Genomic DNA, 22561 nt, shown 5'->3' on the forward strand with positions numbered 1-22561 from the left:
AAAACTTAAAGGCACCTGGACTACTTTTGACTTTACAGTCACCTCTCTGTTCAGATGCCCAAACTTCTCTCTTTTGATGGTATCCTTAAAGGATATCTTACTCCAAACCATGCACTCCTGAGTGAATATTGGCTTTCTCCCATGTTACCTATTGGGGTAACCTGCAAGGGCTGTCAATTAACACTAACAGCAGAGGTACGACTACATCCAGATTCTAGGAAGGTATTAGGGTCACCTTCATAGTGTGGCATATGTGACCCTAACAGTGCTGATATGACTGCAGCTTCTAAGAAGGCTAAGGTAATCTGCTTGGAGTAGCCATAGTTAATGATCTACCACTGGAGGTGGTGGAAGGTGGCATGTTAACAGATTCTAGGCATACTAGGGGCTGATGTGCAGGGCAGTGGTAGGAAAAGGTTGAACATTGTTATAATTTACATTCAGATTTTTTAACCCAACAGTTTACTCCTGCTTCTTTATATTTCCACTTCCTTAACCTGGACCAAAACTGGGATCTGTTGCCATGAGCTTTCATTCATAATGACCTAGGCATTTTTCCCCTATTTTATATTGCCTCTACCCACAATACACTTAACCTGATCATTGCAGTAACAGTCCTCAGCCAGAGACCAGTTCCCAGAGGAGCTTTGCAATCATGGGCCATGAATTCAGCCACTAGGTGCAGATCCATCCCGAGCTGTAGTTCTTCTATGTGTAACTCACCCTGGCGCTCCTCCCCATCCCCTACCTCCACTCCTCCTTCTTCACCACCACCAATTAGAAGAGACGATGGACTGAGAGCGATATTTGCTCTCTGTGTGGCCGCACCACTCATAGAGCCCTTAGTACGATGCTGACTAAATGTCACCCTTAAGCAATAACCATGACTTCTATCTTCCCAGGGGCTTTGAACCCTACCTCCGTTGTACCTCCAGCCAACCTGGAGATCAGAGGACCCTAGCTGGGGATCAAACCAAAGACTACCTACATGGCTAATGCTCAACACTTGATACCAGAGCCACTGGGCTGGCCATTTACTTTGTTACTGATTTCACAACCCCACTAGCATAAGAATATCTATTCTGTAACATCTTTGTATGACCCACTTGTTGCCCTGATGTGCTTAATCCCCCAAACTCCTCTTAATGATCTGCCATTTCACTACCTAATCATCCTATAATGTAAAGGTTGTGCTTACCTGAGTGATATGAACAGTCGGTCTCTCCTCCTACTACTGCTGATCAGTAGTAGATAAGGGCTCTGAGTGATTATTGTTTGTTCTATGCTAACTCCAATAATCTGAATGATTAAAATGATTTTTCTGGGACACTACAGTGTTAAACTACCGGCTAAACTTCTTTCTGTGTTTTGCTTGAGTTTCTGCACTGCGCATTTTTCACTGCGTAATTTTCACTGGAACATAAAGCAAATAGAAATAACCCCTAGTGGATTATAGGGGTCTTAAGACAGGAGAATACTTGAAGTGACTGTGCAGTTGGTGGTAGGCTTAGTTGAGATACTAGAGTTTCATACTCAAATCTGCTTTTGTTAATGGGCTAAAATCCCCTTTTAGTGTTCAGCGCTGCGTGCGGCTGGTAGCGCTATATAAATGTTATTAGTAGTAGTAGTTTATAAAGGAAAAGAAGACTTGTTATTTATTTGGATTTTGCTCACACCTTTTTAAGTAACATGTACACTTGCTGTCTGTGTCATAATACATTTTTTGTTTGTTTTCCTATCTGCACCAGATTTTTATGATTTGAGGAATCTATCAGAGGTGAGGGTTTTTTCAATTCCCCACATAGACAAGGACTATGCTTGCTTGCTTCCTGGAAAGTATGTTCCAGGTGAAATTTCTTGTTATATACTTAGCGACTGCACAGTGAAACTGAATAAAAAAGAACCTGGAGTTGATATCAGTGAGATTATGGGTTAGTTGTAAGGATGGATATAATTTGTAGCTGTCACGCCTAGCGCAGTCAGCCAGACGATCAAGGAAAAATATTCAGGGGTCAGCAATGCGCAGCGCAGAAACTCAAGCAAAACACAGAAAGAAGTTTAGCAGGTAGTTTAACACTGTAGTGTCCCAGAAAAATCACTTTAATCATTCAGATTATTGGAGTTAGCACAGAACAAACAATAATCACTCAGAGCCCTTATCTACTACTGATCAGCAGTAGGAGGAGGAGAGCGACTGTCCCTTGACAAAGCATAAGAGCGAAACAGGCACCTGTCGGGATAGTAAGGATTCCTGGAATGGCTTGAGGACATGCACACAGATAAGTGTCTAATATCTCCACTACAGTAAATGAGAAAATTCCTACTGAGAGTACATTGGTCACATTATTGAATAAGGTGAAATTTAAAGATTGATACAAAAGAAGTAAAAAGGACACTATAAGCAATTAAAAATATACAAAAATTGGTATGGATGGATGATTATAATTGTCACGTTGATCAGGCATATCAGATTGGTGATAACCTACTTGCCTTGGTGACTGTATGAGACTCCCCCTTATCACATTTATTTGGTGACCAGTTGACTTCATTTCTACCATTTGGTTGGTTGTGTATATACATATTTGTGGTAGAGTACCGCCACTAGTATTTTGACAGTATCCTAGAAATAAGCAGTGGATTTTCCCAAGTCCATCTGAATAATGGCTTATGGACTTTTCTTTTAGGAAATTATCCAACCCGTTTTTAAACCCTGCGAATCTAACTGCTTTTACTACTTTCTTTGGCATATAATTCCATGACATTTTCAGTGAAGAAATATTTTCTCTGATTTGTTTTAAATTTACTACCTAGTAATTTCCTGGTGTTCCCCCTAGCCCATGTCTTCCTGTTCTGCTCCACTTAGGGTTTCTTTTACAAAGCTGCGTAGCAAATGAGAGGAAGCCCGTTCAATTCCTATGGGCTTCCTCTCAACTGCCTCATGGGAATCGCTAGCACGGTTTTGTAAAAGAAGCCCATAGTATTTTATAGACCTCTCTCATTTATCTCCCCTTAGACGTCTCTTCTCCAAGCTGAAGAGCCCTAGCCTCTTTAGCCTTTCCTCATAGGAAATTCATCCGATCCCCTTTATCATTTTTGTCACCCTTCTCTGTACCTCTTGTAATTCCAGTATATCTTTTTTGAGATGCAGTGACCAGTATTGCACACAGTATTCGAGGTGCTGTCACACTATGAAGCGATACAAACGCATTATATTAATTTCAATTTTGTTTTCCATTCTTTTCCTAATAATTCCTAACATTCTATTTGTTTTCTTAGCCACCATTGCACACCGAGCAAGAGATTTCAATGTTTTTTTTTACCACAGGAGCAAGGCTTTTTACCGCTCCCATGGCGCAGTGAAAATTTTTGTTTCTGCACATGGGGTAAATGCTGTAGGTTTTTTTCTTGTTGTTGCTGCGGGTCCCCATACCCGTGTCATTCTCTACTCCTAATGTTCAACCTTGCATCACATAGCTATAGTTTGGGTTCCTCTTTTCTATTTGCATCACTTGCTCACATTAAATGTCATATAGATGTTTAGTCTCTGAGTTTCGTAAGGTCCTCATGCAATTTTTCACAAACCTCTTGTGATTTAACAGCTTTGAATAATTTTGTGTCATCAGCTAATTTTATTGCCTCACTAGTTTTCCCATCTCTAGATCCTTTATAAATACATTAAAAAGCACCAGTCCCAGCACAGACCCCTGGGGAACCTAACTATCTACCCTTCTCCATTAAGAATACTGACCATTTAACCCTACTCTTTGCTTTATATCTTTTAACCAGTTCTTAATCCACAATAGGACACCATTCTATCCCATCAGGGCCGCCGAGAGCCGGGCCCGGGACAAGGCCGCCCCTGGGCCCCTCCACCCAAGGTCGCTGCCCACCCGAGATCGCCGGGCCCCGCCCACCTGTGGTTGCCGGGGCCCCCTGCCGCCCACCCACCCGAGGTCGCCGGGCCCCCTCCACCCGCTATCGGGCCGGGCCCTCGGAACTAACCTAAAGCCTCCTTTCACTTCGCAGCAAGCAGCGGCAGGGCAGACCTCTCCTCCTTCCTTCCGTGCCCCGCCCTCGCGGACGTTACGTCAGACGAGGGCGGGACATGGAAGGAAGGAGTGGCCTGACCTGCTGCTGCTTGCTGCGAAGTGAAAGGAGGCTTAAGGTTAGTTCCGAGAGTGACAGAGGGCGGGCCAGGCGGCGCCGGGCCCCTCTGGAGGGCCAGGCGGCGCCGGGCCCCTCTGGAGGCCCAGGCCCCGGGACCTTTGTCCCCTCTGTCCCCCCCTCTCGGCAGCCCTGTATCCCATGACTTTCTAATAACTTCAGGAATTGTTCATGAGGTACTGGACATTTAACTGTGGTTACTCTAGGCAGGTTACCTAAGCCCCCTTAGAAGCGTAATTAATTTGTCAAATCACTTTGTGCAATTGGTTTCTCTTCTAGGAGACTTGAATGCAAAGTTCAAGATGCCTTCAGTAAGAGATATCATTCATAATGATTACCATTTTATAGGTATATGATTCTGGTTTCCATATCAGAAGTCACCACCTAGGAAAAGGATCTTGGCATCCTTGTGGACAATATGCTGAAATCTTTGGCTCAGTGTGCAGTGGCAGTCAAAAAGGCAAATTGAATGTAAGGAAGTATTTTGAAAGGGATGGAGAATAAAACAGAGTATAATAATGCCTTTGTATCAATCCATGCTACAACTGCACTTGAGTACCGTATGCAGTTTTAGTCACCCTATTCTACAAAAGGTATAGCAGAATTAGAAAGGGTAATCTGAAGAATAAAGGCTAAACAGGTTTGAGCTCATCAGCTTGGAGAAGAAATGTTGAAGGAGATATGGTAAAATTCTAGAAAATCATGAGTGAGGGGGGCAGGTAAATAGGGATAGATTTTTTATCCTTTCAGATAGTACTATGGCAATTTTGTCTTCAAAATTTCAAAAGTCATCTACATAGGTAAATACTGATCTACTTGGTACATCTAAAAATTTGCCTTCCTTCACTATCAGGGCCGCTGAGAGATAGAGCCGAGCCCAGGGCAGGGCCACCACCCCCCACTTTGGCCACTGCCACCCACTGCCCTGCCCTCACTCAGGCCTCTTCCGCCCCCTTACCTTCCTGCGTATGCTTCTCCCTCGGTTTGTCACTCTCCTGCTCCTGTGTACTGAGACCCGAGTTATCACATTATCACCTGGATCCCGATACAGAGGAGGAGTAGAAGGGACAGACCGAGGGAGTAAAATCTTCTGCCGGCCTCCAGAAGTCTTGCCGGCTTCGGACCCCCCCCCCCCCCCCCCCCCCCCCGCCTTGGAGACCAGTCCCAAGAAATGTTGCCCTCCCTCCCTCGGCCTCCTCCTCCCCCTCAGCGGCCCTGCTCACTATAACTGAAAGTGCATGCACTCTCTACAACTGAAATAGTTTTAGTCACCTGTAGGGGAGGTGTTCTGAGTTGGGGAAAGATAGTAGTTTTCAGCAGGATGGGAAACTGAGTGTAGAGTCAGTTTTCAAGTCTACATGCCTTATTTTTTTTAATGAAAAAACTGCCTATATAAAAAGCAGATGCAGATATTTTTTCATAAATAATTTATACCCTTGGCAAGTTTTGAAGGAAAACTGTGCTGTTTGTTTATTACAAGGCTTAATGTACTGCCATTTAGAACGCATCAAAGCAGTTTACAAAACAATCAATAGATATTGCAAAAGAAAAGAGAAAAATGCATAAAGGAAGTGCAAGATTGCCAACAGTCCTCAATTTACTCACCAAAAGCAAAGAAAGAATAAAGGTTTTAAGACCTAACAATTATAGCCTGGGAATATAAAGCACACAAATGTTTAAGGAGTGAATTCCGTAACAATGGAGCTAGGATATAAAAAGCTAAGTGTCAAGTAATCTCAAGATATACTTTAGAAGGTGGAGGGATGAACTGTAAACACATTGAGAATGAAGGGCTCATGATGAGGTATGAAGAAACAAATTGTTGAAAAGAGAGGCCAGGTGGCCAGTGTGCAAACCTTGGAAGACTAGTACCAAAATCTTAAATTTCTCCCTATATACTGTAGAGAATTTCAGCCTTTTCGTCGCATGGCACACTTACACAGTTGTAAAATTGTTAAGGCACAACCCCACACATAGTCCAGCATTTTACTTTCTTCCCCATCCCCACACATGCTCCAGCATTGTATCTTCTTCCTCCCCCCCCCTCACATGATCCAGTATTTTACCTTCTCCCCCCCCCCACACACACAAATAGTCCACTATTTTTACGTACCTTCTCCTCTCCCCAATAGTCCAGCATTTACCTTCTCTTCCCCATCCCCACCCCCCACCCCACAAATAGTACAGCACTCTTCCTCCTGTCCTGTGTCCAGCCAGTGACCAAGCATCTCCCCCTTGTCTTTCTTGAACCCCCTCCCTCGGGTGTACCTTTTAAGCGTTTTCTTGTTTCTAGTGGTCAGCGATAGCGAGCAGCAGTTCATATATCCTGCTCATGCCAACCCCAAGCCTTCTCTCTGATGTAACTTCCAGCTTCCACATAGGCGAGAAGCAGGAAGTTATGTCAGAGAGAAGGCTCTGGGGTTGGTGCAAGAAGGATTTATGAATCTCTGTTTATTGCCGCTGACGAGAAAAGAAAGCTTTTAAAAGGCACATTCTGTTCCAGCACAAATTGAGCTGGATCTAGTAATAAATGATCCTCAACTGCAGCACACCTGCGAGATTAGCTGCGGCACACCAGTTAAAAAAACACTGGAGTACTGGCAGCCAATAATTTTTAGCTTAATTGAGTTATCGCAGTATTGTGAATTGACTGAAGTCTATTAAGAATGCACTGACAAATCCCATTGTAAAATGTATTACAATAGTCAATTTGAGTGAAGATTAGGTCATGGGTAAGAATAAGTAATGCAAATTTATTGAGCAGAGATTTTATAGATCAGATTTCGCATAGAGTGAAAAAATAAAACTTTGACATTTTAATCTCAAATTACTAAGATTAGTATGCTAGCTCAATAATAATTCATAAAACTGAAAGAGAGGAAACAAGGTCTGTGCATTTTCTCTTTGAAAATGGCTGCAAAGCCTTCATATGGAGGGTTATTTTATAGCAGGTTGCCTAGGTTGAAGGAGCAAGAAAATGCCTATTTGTAGCCTATTTTATAAAAAGTCGGGAATTTATGTGTCTTTATAAAATTACTAGCAAGCAACTTGTGGAAATCACAGTAAAATGAACCTCAAGAGCAGATATACATGTACCCATGTACAATACGCATCTCAATTATGACTCCAACCATTCTTTGCCCAAACTCCACCCTAGAATACACCTATATTAGTCTCATACTTGGACATGCAGGGTAATTTTTTTGAAGCATTTGACACGTACACAGTTTGAAAATTGTCATCTGTTTTCAGAATTGAAAGAAATATCAAATAGAGGACAAGTAATTTTTAGGGTCAAAGCATGAGCATGCTTTTGAAAATTCCAAATTATATTCATACTTGAAAGCTCTTCCTTGAGTCTGCTCATGAAAATATCGATAAAATTATGTATGTAGAGACACTACCCCCATTTCTATAACTAGACACCTACGTTTATGCACCTCTTGTACATGTGAATGTACAGAATACTGACATTTTTTGGGTAAGTGTACATGTCCACAAAAGTGCCAGAAGGGTGTCTAAGGTGTTCATATGGGCAGAATGGTGGGAGAGACATGGGCAGGGCTCCCACTTATGCACATAACTTCCAGAAAAGAGTAAGTTACACTTGCCCTTACCACAGTTTGCTATCCACATAGTTATGCCAGGTCTACGGCTGATGTGACTGCAGGTACATAAATGTTAGACATGCCAACGTTGGGTTATGTTAGTATTCTATAATAGAATCTGAGTGCCCAGATGGTGTTATAGAATAGTTTTTCACCATGTGACATTGGGCATCTGAATGGCAGTGCCAGTTATACAACTGCCTCCATTGTGCATAATTTTACCTACATATAGGGTGGCCATTTTCAAAGACCCTGGAAATAGGTTTTGAAAGCTATCATCAAAATTGGTATGTTAGAAAGGGGAGTTTAAGGAAATAGTGCTTTTCCACTCAGATACATGTTAGGATGTGGTTTTACAAGTGAAATTAGAAATTTTGTGCTACATAGCATGAGAAAATACTCTTACGTTGTGTAATCACCACCATTAAGCATCATTGAGATTCCACCAAAAGGAAAATACCAGTGAAGCCACTTAAGAGCCATCTGTTTTGACAGCCTTTACAGGCATGCATCTTTATGCAACAAATCTACTTAAATGCAACAAGATGTTTGATGCAGAGAGATCTCATTTAATTTAGAAACAGTTTTCAACAGTATATGGAGATGTTTCTTCTCCACAGGTTGGTATTGTAATTTCAGTTGATTAAATAAAACTTATTGACACTCTTGTTTCAGAATGGGCGCAGCAGATAATATTTACAGAGGCCGGAGCACGTTCATGGAAGAGTTATCAGAAACAGCAGAGATCATAAAAAAGGCCACACCACAGTCGCTTGTTATCTTGGATGAGCTAGGTAGAGGAACTAGCACACATGATGGAGCTGCCATTGCTTATGCTACACTTGAATATTTCATTAGGGATGTAAGTATTTGCCTTGATTACGTGACCTTGATCCTTAATGGGGGCTCTGTAGGCTCTTTTATATTATATGCATTGATTTTTGATTTTAGTGATTCTATCTGAGTGTGCTCCACCTTGTGCAATTGTTATAAAAGTAGTTAAGATTGTTAATTAAATTAGAGAAATGTAGTTGCTGAGTTAGTCCACTTGAATATGTGGAAATTAAGGATCATGAACAAGCTATAGAGCATACCTCTTTACTGGGCTATATTAAGTTAGTCTAGTTTGTTTGTTTGTTTGTTGATCCTTACTTCCATTTAATTAAAGAATGTTGTCCAAGATTCCCAATTTACTGATAGCCGTACAGCTCAACCTTCCTTCCATTAGACAAGCGTGCTCATTGGTTAACCATTTTCTGTTGCTCTACAATATGGTGTTTATTTGGTTTAATGTTTCATGCACAAGCTGGTATAACAATAAATCAAATCATGATGTAGTCTCAGGATATCAGCTTTAAATCCTGCTTATTCAACAGTAAAAACAAATTGTATAAACTAAATATAGTACACAGCAAAGAGTCTGGTAAATTAAACATTGTAAAGAAACAAAGGAAACACAGAAACAGCACCAAGAAAAATCCACAAAGTTAAGCTTATTAAAAATTGAAATCACCCGACATGTCCACATTTTGCCTAAAAAGGCTGCATCAGGTGCCTGGTGTAGAATCACTAAAACAAACAAAAAAAAAATACAAATGATACAAGGCTCAAACAATGAAAACCATGTCACAAACATATCAAAATTACATAAAAATTGTAACATCTTTTGGGAAGATGTTACAATAGCGTTGATATGGTAAATCATAGCCATTAAATTTAATTTGCTTTTTAAGTGCCACTGATGTTTCTTGGTGCTGTTCCACTATTATCTTTGCTCCTAAACTGAATACAATTTCAATATATTTCCACTCTTTAAACCACTCACCCAAGTCTACATGCTTGGGCAACACCAGGAACCCTCGTTGGCCCTTATAGCTAGAAGAGCATTTCCTCTGAGACCAGTCCCTCAGTGCTGCTTTTTGTATATGGCAGGAGCTACCATAGTAGAGCAACCATCTTCCCTCCTCTGCCAGGACTGGATTAAATTAAGATATACTGTAGTCAAATCTACACATTATTAGAAATTAACATTTCTGAAATATGTTGAAACAAACAATATAAGGTACAATATATAACTTAGAGTGTGAGAACATTAGAGACAGTGCAAAGTACCTGTCATAGAAATTGTAAACCGCATAGTCACCTCAGTGATAACTTGCAGTATATCAAATGCTGAAAATAAATAAATAAGAACATAACTTAGCAATCAGTAGATCAGAATTTACAGAATGTAAAGTTCCCGATATATCCAATGAAACCAGACAGTAACAAATATTGTCATCATCCCTCTCTTAATTTGATCTACTGTGGGAATGAATAGTATCTCAACACCATGTGCACATCAAAATCCATATTCTCTTCAGATTCATCCAACTGTTCAAGAACTACCCTTTCAATTACTTTTCCCCAAGAACAGAATGGTCGAAATAGGTCTATAATTATTCACATCATCCAAATCTAAATCAATATTCTTCAATAATGGTTTCACCGTTGCTCGCTTGCAAAATTCAGGGAAACTACCTTCACTCAATGACTTATTCACTATCCAACTAATAGATGGGCAATCTTAGCGGTAAGTGCAAGCAAAAATGCCCGAAGAACATGGATCCTGCAATGAACGTGTAGGCATAACAGAACGAACAATCACTTCCAATTCCTTATTTCCTACTAAAATAAACTGTGTCCATTGTGCATCAATAATATCAACCCTATCCCAGCAATATAGAACACTCAGTATTTGCACCTCTTTCCTCAACTTTTCTGTTTTCTGCACCAAAACATCTGCAAACAAGTCCACACCCATTTGCTTTCTCTTACAGACTGTTTATACCTATAGAGCAAAAATTGCAGTCTGATATAATTCCCTAGGTCTATTCAAGGCTTCTACTATTCTCTGTTGAAAATAAGCATTCCTCATACCTTCACATAATCTAACATATTTAAGGGAATCTTGTAACTAACTGTCATAATTATCTACATCATTCGACTTGTGCCACATATGCTCCACTTTTCTCATTTCACGTCTCACTTGGCTAACTGCAGACGTCTGCCATGGGGAGGGACAATACCCTTCCTTAACTCTTACCTCTCTTTTTGGGACAGTCTTATGCAAAGCATTTTCCAGTGTAGTTATCCATACATCCACTACCTCATCTACAGAATCCAAATTATCAAACTTCAAACAAGGGGACCATACTTGCCACATATCATCTAACTCAAAATTGGAACAAATATCAATCTTCCTATCAGTGACATCGACCTGTTGTTTAACTCCAAGCTTATACAATTCAAATATTATAAGAAAATGATCTGACCATTCCAACGATTGAACAACTGGTAGATCCAAGAAAAATCAAACCCAAAACGTGCCCTGCACTATATGTCACCTCATTAACTATTTGCTTTAATAAACTGTATCCAATAATTGAACCAGTAAATATTTCCATGCTTCATAAACTATTGAATCTGGACCAAATGGAATATTAAAATCACCAAGCAAACATAAAACTTGGAATAATCTGTTGACAGACCTAATAAAAACTACAATAAAAATGAACAATCAGCAGCAATAACTCCTGGAGGAAAGTAAACCACACATAAGCGATATCTGGATTTTCAATCACCAAACATTCTCCACACTCATTTACTTCAGCACACACAAACTTAAACTGCAGACTTTCTCTCCAAAAAATCACAACACCTCCACCCCGTTTCCTATATCGACATGCCCACTCCCACTTATATCCCTTCGGGCAACATTGTCTAACTACTGCAATATCTGTTTTTACCAGCCATGATTCAGACACACATAAAACATCAAGATTTTCAGTATCTAACAAATGAAAAAATCAATACTGTCTTCTCTCTAAATTGATCTAGCATTCAAATAAGCTATTTATAACAATGATCCTGATTATTTCTTTCAAATTAACAGTAGGCACAATATGTAAAGCAGTTGTGACTCCAGGACATTCCTGCTTAAATCCCCCGAAACCATAGAAATCACCGTAGCGTCCTCTTCCCAGTATAACATCAGTCATAGCCGTGACTCCTCGTCCAATAATATAATCTCCGACCAAATGCTCGCTGCAAAGGCTCAATCAAAGGAACATTCTAAGGTTCAGGACCTGCTCCTCCGTCGCGCTCCTCCATTGATGTGATGGACGCAGCTGTCGCTCCTCCAGTGCTAGCCTGGCGTTTAAGACCGCACGCCTGTGCGTGACGTCACCCACAGGGCAGGCCAGCTGTAATCCAAGCAAGCAGCAAATGTAAGGAAACACAGAGTGTAGCCTCCAAAGTGGTGGTCCGGGAAGCACAGCACCAGACAGTAGGAAGAGCAAAGATGTGAACCAGCTCTCTAACACTCTGACGTTAGCCAGGCGTTAAAAACTGCGCGCCTGTGAGTGACATCACCCACAGAGCGGGCCAACTATAGTCCAAGCAAGGCAGCAGATATAATGAAGCCCAGAGTGTAGCCTCCAAAGCGAGAATAATGCTTAGGAACACTACAGCTATATATGCATGAATTGCTATGTGTGTTTAATAAATCCTCATTTTTTTTCTTCTTCCCTCCCTTTCTTCTTCCTTTTTCTTCTATGTGCAAAAAATAAAAAAGGAACACTACAGCTATTTATGCACTCTAGTGCACTTACCCTCATGAATGGCACTGCCTTATAAATTTAAACGTGCACATGTAAGGTTTAAATTGAGGCGAACTGTAGAAGGGGGTTCAGCTTGCTATGAACTGCTGTTTTCAAATACCTACTATATCTGACATGCATCTCGCCTTGAGCTCATATTGGAAAAGGCAAGAAATCAAATTCAGTTCAGATCCCAGCACTAGATTTCAAGCTGCAGTTATTTTCAATGTCACAGTGAGAATAAATAGATTGAAATTCTGTCTTAGATGGCAAATATTTCAACATTATTTTATCCAAGCTCTGATTTTTCAGTTTATGTGTTTCACAATGGATTTCTTTTGATAATGCATGCTTGGAAACTGAACAGACAAATATATAGCTGCTTTTCTGAAACTGATCTCCCCATGTCATCATATCTCTGCTACAGAGTTCCACCCTAGCTGTTGGTAAGGAAAATTAAAGAACATATCTAGCTAGATTTTATTTGATGTATTGATTTTATATACCACCTTTTACTGAAGTGTAAAGGTGGTTTACAATCAGCAAACAACATTTAAATACAATATCCAAGAAAAAACTTTTAATACAATAAAAGACAAAAGTACTACCTATTTAAACAAATACATGTGTATCAGGAAAGGGTTAAAACTGTAGCCTACTGAGTTCACCTGTCAGAAGGAACTGAAAAAAATGAGTATGGAAGGCATATGACTGCTGAAGAGGAAAATCTGAAAGGCACTTGCCCTTGGGAGAAATAGCTGTTTGAGAAAGAAATCAGGCTTTGCAGCCAGTGGAATGAGCATTAAGAGCAGGCTGGAAAAAGAATAAGATTTCTTCTCTTGTCAAAGTTTTAAACTTCTGTCAGATGAGTGCTGTGTTATGTTAAAAACAGTTGTGCCCTTATGTGAATGAGGAACTAAATATATTGTTTATTGTGGGAATAGAAATGGTGATGGCTAGAAGGCTAGCAGACCGCTTCAACAGCAAAATGTACTGAAAGAGAAAAATGAACAGTCATGTACCTTACGCAACCCTCGGTTGTGGTACTTTGTATCATCAGGTAGCAAAGAACAGCTCAGATAAGCACTATTTAGATGGGAAATGATCTGGGCATTACCAAGTTGGAAAAATTAATTAACCCGACAATATAAAGCTGGTAGGACCATTGTTTGGATTGAGAATTGAGTACATCATTTCCCAAAGGAATTACTACTCTTCATTCGTTTTATGACATGACAACACAAGCACATAGTATACTTCAGTAATTCAAATGTATATCACAATTGCTATACAGGATTGTATTGCACTGCACAAATTTAATATTTCTGATAAATATATACTGCTAGCCCTGGAGTGGAAAATCAAACTACCAGTTATGGTACCTAATTGTTACAATATTTTTCAAATAAGAAAAGGTGCCACTCTGGGTCAGACCAGAGATCCATGAAACCCAGCATCTTGTCTCTGGGAGGGAGGGGGGCTCAATATTGTTTTCATACAATTACACTTGGTCAAATTGAGTCACAAAGGGACTTCCTTAAGGTTTTCTAGCACATTTTTCTGATAGATCAGGATTTGAACATATAAATCTCATGAGCTCCCGTGGCTTAGTAGCTCACTGCTTAAACTACTATTTAGACCACTTTCAAAAGTATTACTTTATGAAGTGATTTAGGAACATTTGAAATAAAAATTGTTTTGAAAAACTTTTAATATGCACCTCGTAAATTTTAACAGACACATTAAACTGGGACGGAGGATAATTTTATTGCATATGTTGTGCCTATTTTATATTGCTTATCGTTTGTTATTTTACTGTAACATTGCCCAGCAAATCAGAATGGTTCGCAAAAATTATAATATAAAATAACAATTACTAAAAGAACTCCATTTAAAATAGGAAAGAGGAAGAAGATCACGTGACACCATTCAGGAGAGAAGATGCGAGTAATTAGCTCTCCCGCTGCCCTCCTTCTAAAACCTTGTGCTGGCTTTTAATCCACCCTACCTCAGTCTTCTGATTTCCTGTCCCACAAGGTCTTAGCGGAACAGCGGTGACTTTGGGCTGATGTCAGCGAGACCTGTTGGTAAGGATCAGGAGCGGAATCGACCTCCTGACACCAAGATGGCGGCTCCCAAAAGCCCGAAGGGTTCCTCTCCCAGCTCCACATGGTTTTCTGAGGTGGCTGTGGAGGTAGCAGTGCTGATGGAGACATTGCTGGACAAACACTTGCAGCTGCTGGAAGATATGGGGCGTGAATTCTTAAAGCAACAGCAGCTTACTAGGGAGCTGGAGGCCTGAGTGCAGATGGCAGAGGAATTGCTCTTACAGACACATAAGGCCCTCTAGGTCTGCCAGGAGCACCTGGATGATTTGAAAAATCATTCAAGGAGGAGCAATTTGCACATGGTCAGGCTCTCAGAGTGTATCTTGGAACCTGAACTCCTTTGAGTTTTGGAGGCCCTGTTTATGAGAGAACTTAATTTATCTGACCACCTGGGTCCTCTTTGTATTGAGAGAGCCCGTAAGTTGGGAACCCGACAGCCTTCTGGTGTGCGCCCCAGAGTGGTCATACTGAAAGTCCTGAACTATGCACATAAAGTGGCCATCTTGCGTGTTATTCGAAGTGGTAAAATGTTTTCTTATGAGAATAGAAAGATCCTGTGGTAAATGCTGTGGCATCTCGGCTTTTACTGCCAGCTGATTTCTACCGCAATCTAAAGTAAAAGACCCGCTTAATTCTCAGAGTGATAGGATCTTTGTGTTAACCCCAAAAGACCTGAGATTAGTAAAAGCTTGAATATGTTTTCTTTTATTATAGTTCAACATGATAGGCTCTGGCTTACCATAGAAAAGCTATGAAGAAACATCTGTTTACTAATTATTGAATTATATCATATTAGCCTTCTAGGCACTAACGAATGAGACATGGGCTGATTTTATTTGATGATCTTAGTGGCAAAACATATAGACAAGCCAGAAGGATCTTAGGCACTTTAGGAGAAGAATGGGCACAGGGCAAAAGGAGGTAATGGTGCCTCTGTATAAGTCTCTGGTGAGACCTCAATTCTAAGAGACCACGCCTTGAAAAGGATTTAAGCCAGATAGTCAGTCTAGAGGGTAGCTATTAAAATGGTCAACAATCTTTGTTATAAAGCATATGGGGACAGACTTAAAGATCTAAACAGTCAAATCCTAGAGGAGAGACAGGAAAGGGAAGATATAACAACTCCAGGGTAGGATTCAGGCTTTTTCTTTTTTTCTTTTTAAGGAAAGGAGGTTATGGAACAAAGGGGCAGTCTTAAGGAGTGGTCTAAAAATATATTTCTTTATAGGAAGGTTGGTACATGTATGGAACAGCCTCCCATTGTAGGTGATGCAGATTAGGACAGAAGTGCAGTTCAAAAATGCATGGGATAAGCACCAGGGATCTCTGAGGAAGAAGAGTTTGTAGAGACTGGGCTATTGGTTTGAGTGGTTTTCTGCTGGCATTTTCTCTGTTATCAGGAAGGGTTCTCTTTTTGGACAGGATTGTTCCTGTGGATTCCATTGATTTGGATATTGCTGATCTATGATTGCTTTTGTTTGTGATGTTATTTTGTGTATTTTATGAATGCTTTTATGTAATCTGCTCCAAATGGTTTCAGGAGAGTGTGCTAAATCAGTGCTTCTCAAGCCTCTCCTGGAGGCACACCTAACCAGAAGCACTGATTTTTAGCCCATCATTGTGGTCATCCTGAATGCCTGAGCGGTTAGATGTGCTTCCAGGAGAGGCTTGAGAAGCGCTGAGCTAAATAATGGACTAAATGAAATGAAGACTGTAAATGTGTTTTGTTGTAGGTGGGATCACTGACTCTGTTTGTCACTCATTACCTACCTGTGTGTGATCTGGAAAAAGCGTATCCTGAATATGTTGGAAATTACCACATGGCCTTCCTAGTAACTGAAGAGGAACGCGAACATACTGGTAGGGACAATGTGAACACAGGTTTTATGCTCTGGCTGATGATATGAAGACTATAGGATAAACTTCTTGTGAATATTTCAGTAAATACCTTTACTCTAGGATGATGGTTTATGGTTTATTAAGACTTGCTGTACCACCTCATTTGTGAGACAAGGCAAAGCGGTTTACAAAATAAACCAGATCCATCAATCAACAGATACACAATTCCCAGGATGAAAAGAGAAACAGGAGAACAACAAAAATGTTCTGCAGAGAATAGAGACAGCAAAAAGCGGAGATGGCAAGGGGGATAATGATGTCACTGGAGCCACACTCTGATTATTAATTTTATTGTTGACCCATCATCTGTGTTTCAGCAAGTACCTGCATCAGGGGTCCTTGTTTTTCAATGTGTTCACAAACCTTAGCCTCTCATATCAAGCTCACATGAGGCTAAGGTTTTTGAACACATTGAATTTACTCACATTGAAAAACAAGTGCCCCTTCCTGTGATCTGCTGTCTTCTATTGCTGACATAAAGCAAATACATAATTCCACAATAACAACATCATACCAAAAGTCAAACATTGTGGTGTTAGTGTGATGGTGCAGGGATGCTTTGCTGTCTTAGGACCTGAAAAACTTGCCATTATTGAAGGAGCCAGAAATTCTTAAGAAGAATGTCAGGTCATCTGTCCTGTCCATAAGCTGAAGTGTAATTGGGTTATGCAGGAAGACAGTGGATTTGTCTGGTCAAAGTCCTGACCTGAACCCAATGGAGATGCTATGCCAGGACCTGAAACAAGCAGTTTTTGCACAAAAACCTAGGAATGTGTCTGAATTAAAGCAGTTCTGCAAAGAAGGAGTGGATTAAAATTCTTCAACAGCAATGTAAAAGACTGATATCAAATTATAGAAAGTGGTTGCAATTATTGCTGCTAACTGTGGTGCAACCAGTTATTACATTCAGGGGGCAGTTACTTTTTCACATGAGTGATATGGGTGTTGGATAACTTTGTTCCTTAAACAAATATACCGTAATAATTTAAAAACCTGTGCTATGCATTCACTCAGGTTCCCATTGTTTAATGTATTACATTTTGTTTAAAGATCACATTAAGCTGAGTTATATTTAGGTGCAGTAGGTGTTTTCTACTGTAAGTATATGTCACAGTGGAGAATCGTCTGTATTTTTTTAAAGGTATAGTGCCTGGATTTTGCACAAGGTAGCAGTGGAGTAGCAAGTAAAGACTGACAAGCAGAGTAATATAGTAACATACCAATGGACAGCAGATAAAGAACTAAATGGCCCAACCAGTCTGCCCGGTAAAGTGTTTATTGTTCTAACTGCCACTCCCTACAGGTTATCCCCCAATATTATTCTAGAGTTTTGAAATGGAGCATAAAGTGTAATAAGTGAGGACAAGGTACAGCAGAATCATCATTTAAGGAATGTGTTAAAATCATCCATCTGTATAGTATATATATTGAGTGATACTCAATGGAAGGTGTATTGGAAGGGGGCAGGCTGGAATGAAAGTAAAGTGGGGAAAAAGCAGCAACTTGGAAAGCTAGAAAAGCAAGGAGATTGCTTCAATCTGTCCGGGTTAATATGTATGCACTGATGAACAGACAGGAAGCTAGAAAGCAGATCATATCTGGAAGAGACTGATATGGTAGAGCCATTTTTGGTTTCAGAAAAATTGCAGATGTTTGCATTGAAGGTTAGAATGCACATCAAAAGAGAATTAAGGGAACCCCACAAATCACAAAGGCAGACAAAAACAGTAGGGATGATGAAAAAGGATGGTAAGTCAACCTGGTTTTCAAGAGCGTCCTTTATTGGATGGAAGCAGATAAACTCAAACTCAAAACATCAGGCCCATTGGGATACAACATACCTGCATCATGACAATATCAACAAAACTATGTAAGCCACATTGAGCCTGCAAATAGGTGGGAAAATGTGGGATACAAATACAATAAAATAAATAAAAAATAAATCATGCGTGGTGTATCCACACCACAAGTCTAGTTTTTTATTCACACACAAGTTGACATCTATTTCCAGGCAGTTATGCGGAAACATGGTCTGTGTGAAGTCCTAAAGAGTCTGATGTTTTGAGAACCTGGTTGTCTTACCATCCTCCTTTGGTCATCCCTACTGTATTTGCCTACATTGAGGCATGCATACCATCCTTACGCCAGATAACACAGTATTTCCCAGAAAGAATTTTAGTTCACTGTAAGAGTGTCTCACGTTTTGATTCTGACAAAACATTTAGATACACAGTACATTGTGGAACAGCTTTAGCACATCATCTGTATAAAAGTGCAAGTCTTGATAAAGGAGTATGTTTTTATTGTTGCAGGGTCTGCTGACGAACAGAGCCCAGAATTTATCACTTTTCTCTATCAGATCACTAGAGGAGCTGCAGGAAGAAGTTATGGACTAAATGTTGCAAAACTGGCAAATATTCCAGAGGAAATATTGAAAAAGGCAACTCAGAAATCTAAGGAACTGGAGGGATTGGTAAATAACAAAAGGTCAGAATAAATGTGATGCTTAACACAGTAAATAACAGCAAAACAAAAGACCAAAGTAGTCCAAATAACCTGTCCAGGAAGGTGGTAAAGGTTGTGGCTGTCACTGCTTGCAAGTTAACATCCCTCTGCCATGCCTGCTTAGAAATTGTCATTTCATTTCTGTTTTGAGCTGAAAAGCTAAGGGGGTCTTTTACAAAGACATGCTAGCATTTTTAACTTGTGCTAAATGCTAGAGATGCTCATAGGAATATATGGGTGTCTCTAGCATTTAGCGCAAGCTAAAAACACTAGCGCACACTAAAAATAGCTTTGCACCTGACCGCTCACCTCCAGAGGATCCCTAACTGGAGCCACAATTTGCATGTCATCAGCATAAAAACTCTGTTGAAGCATAATAGCAAACATTGAGATAAATATTAAAAAGCATTGCTGACAGGGTAGAGCCATGCAGCACACCAGATGCCACACATCTGAACTCTGAAACACCATCATCTATCCTCACCTCTTGTCGCCTTTTCATCAAAAAAACAACATTCGCCCACAACCTAGATCCTTCACTTCAACCGTTTGCCCTTCTCTGGAAAATATTTGTTCTATATTAATACCTTTAAAGAATTTAAATGTCTGTATCGTATCTCCCCTGTCCCTCTTCTCCTCTAGGGTATATATATTCAGGTCTTTCTAGTCTCTTCTCATATGTTTTTTTTTCCAGCCTTTGATAGCAGACTGCTCATCGAGCATTTGGCGTCACATAGAATATGCTGGTTTATGCTGCTTTTGCTGGTTTTTAATAAAGGAAATTCCTTTTATCCTTGCCCTGATATATGATTTACTACCGCTCTCATTTAATGAAGATACAGATTAGCCCCTGACGCAGCCCTATTGTTGGGCGAAACACGGCTTGTGTCGGACATTTGTCTTACATACGGTATCTTCAATAAAGTGGTTTGGGTATTATATTGATCTGCTAGTTTGTTTTCCACATTGGATTTTGCAGATCGCTTGCCTTGTTGTTTTCTGGGACACTCCTTCTGGCCATAGCCATCGCCTTGTCACACTGTTTTGTCACCTTCAGATCCTCAAGTACTATCACCCCAAGATCCCTCTCCCTATCTGTGCATATCAGCCTCTCAACTCCTAGCACATACGGCTCCCTTTGATTTCTTCTCCCTATGTGCATCACTCTGCACTTCTTTGCATTAAATTTTAATTGCCAGGGGGAGTGCAGGTAGCCTAGAATGGTAGACTTCGTTCAGAGCTGTATTCTGCTTGCAAGGGAAGAGGGGAGAAGGGGGGAGGGGGTAGGCTGTAAGTAGGCTTAGGGAGGCGGGTGTAGGATACAGAGGATATTGAGTACTAGCGAGATTAGGATTCTGCACAAATTATTGTCGCCAGCAGCTTCACATGGGTCTTGGTGCCTTGACTTATGAGACCATTCAATATGCTGGAGAATGGACGATGTGGAGTAGGGGGGCATTTTTAGACATGTGGAGGCAAGAAAATGGGCACTTGAATCCGCTCACTTTATGTCACATCAATACGCCCTGAACAGGCAAGCAACATGGGGGGGGGGGGATGGGTCGGGTGGGGGGTTGGAGGGGTTGAGGAGGATGAATATTGCTAAAAGATTGGCATTGCTCCAGAGTTTTGATGTTTGGATTTTTGGTGTTAAAGGATAAGCAATATGTCATCTAACGAGTTATTGTAAAGTTTGTGATCTTAGAGATAAAAAGTCATTTGACATTAAATGTTCACATTTGCCAAGATAATAATTGTAAAGAGGGGAGAGGGGGAGGGGGGAGTAAAAAGGGAGAAAAGTGTTTGGCGATGTTGACTATGTTGTTGGAATATTGTTTTGTATATTGATTTATGCTGTATGAATATTCCAAGTTAACCTGTAACGTGATTGTCGTCAATAAAACAGTTTAAACATAAATTTTAATTGCCAAACAAACATTCGACCATTCTTCTAACTTTTTCAGATTATTTTTCATATTTTCCACCCCCTCTGAGGTGTCCACTCTGTTACAAATCTTGGTATCATCCACAAAAAGGCAAGCCTTACCTTCTAACACTTCGGCGATGTCACTTACAAATATATTGAACAGAATTGGCCCCAGCACCAGTCCTTGACGTACTCCACTACTCGCCTTTCCTTCCTCTGAGTGAATTCCATTAAGTACCATCCTCTGGCATATGTCTGTCAACTAGTTCCTAATCCAGTTCACCACTTTGGGTCCTATATGCAGCCTGTCAAGTTTATTCAAGTGCCTCCTATGAGGAACCATGTCAAAGGCTTTGCTGAAATCTAAGTAGATTACATCTAGAACATGTCCTCAATCCAGTTCTCTGGTCACACAGTCAAAGAATTCAATCAGCTTTGTTTGACACAGTTTACCTTTGGTAAAACCATGCTATTTCGGATCTTGTAACCTATTAGATTCCAGGAAATTAACTATCCTTTCCTTCAGCATTGCTTCCATTACTTTTCCAATAACCGAAGTGAGGCTTATCAGCCTGTAGTTTCCAGCTTCTTCTTGTCACCACTTTTTGAAGAGGGACCACATCCACTCGTCTCTAATCCCTTGGAACGTCTCCTGTCTCCAAGGATTTATTAAACAAATCTTTAAGAGGACCCACTAGAACCTCTCTGAGCTCCCTCAATATATCCTGGGATAGATCACATCCGGTCCCATGGCTTTGACCACCTTCAAAGTTTCGTTCATAAACATCCTCTTCTGAGAACGGTGTTGTATCCACTACACGCTCATATGTACCTTGGCCAGCCAATTGTGGTCTTTCTCCCGGATTTTCTTTGGTGAACACAGAACAGAAGTATTTGTTTAGCACCTTTGCGTTTTCCTCATCATTCTCCACATAGTAGTTCACAGCATCTTTCAGTCTCACAATTCCATGTTTAGCCTTCCTCCTTTCACTAATATACCTGAAAGAATTCTTGTTCCTCTCCTTACATTTCTAGCCATTTGTTCTTCCGCCTGCACTTTTGCCAGACGTATCTCTGTCTTTGCTTCTTTCAGTTTTATCCGGCATTACTCTCGGTATTCCTCTTCTTGAGTTTTTCTTTATTTCATGAATGCCAACTCTTTTGCCTTTTATTTCTCAGCCACTTGCTTGGAGAACCATATCGTTTTTCTTTTTCTCTTGCTTTTATTTACTCTCCTTATATAAAGGTCAGTAGCCTTATTTATAGCTCCTTTCAGCCTGGACCACTGTCTTTCCACTTCTCATATGTCCTCCAAGTCCATCAGCTCTTTCTTCAGGTATGCCCCCATTTTATTAAAGTCAGCATGTTTGAAATCCAGGACTTTGAATTTTGATTAACTGCCCTCCGCTTTAGCTGTTATATCAAACCAAATCGTTTGATGATCACTACTGCTCAGATGGGCACCCACTCAGACATTAGACACACTTTCCCCATTTGTGAGCACTAGATCCAGCATCACTCCTTCCCTCGTGGGTTCCATCACTTTGAAAGGCATCCACAAACTCTCTACTTTTTTCCAATTCCGCAAAAGGAACTTTCTATCCCACATCCGGAAGGTTGAAATCTCCCAGCAACAGCACCCCGCCCCCTCTTTCTTTCCAAAATTTTGGATATCTGTAACCAGATCTTTTATCTAGTTGCTCTGATTGT

General features: G+C 40.4%; 1 protein-coding gene across 1 annotated transcript in view; it reads left to right on the plus strand.

The window, feature by feature from the left end:
- MSH3 (mutS homolog 3) overlaps positions 1 to 22561 on the plus strand; it is a 484945-nt gene that overhangs the window by 452136 nt on the left and 10248 nt on the right. The window contains exons 21-23 of the mRNA XM_030193332.1: positions 8448 to 8634; positions 16254 to 16380; positions 18732 to 18906. Coding sequence (XP_030049192.1) covers positions 8448 to 8634; positions 16254 to 16380; positions 18732 to 18906 — 489 coding nt within the window. The remainder of the gene's footprint in view (positions 1 to 8447; positions 8635 to 16253; positions 16381 to 18731; positions 18907 to 22561) is intronic.

This window comes from Microcaecilia unicolor, chromosome 2 (genome assembly GCF_901765095.1).
Source record: "Microcaecilia unicolor chromosome 2, aMicUni1.1, whole genome shotgun sequence".
Taxonomy (NCBI): Eukaryota; Metazoa; Chordata; class Amphibia; order Gymnophiona; family Siphonopidae; genus Microcaecilia; species Microcaecilia unicolor.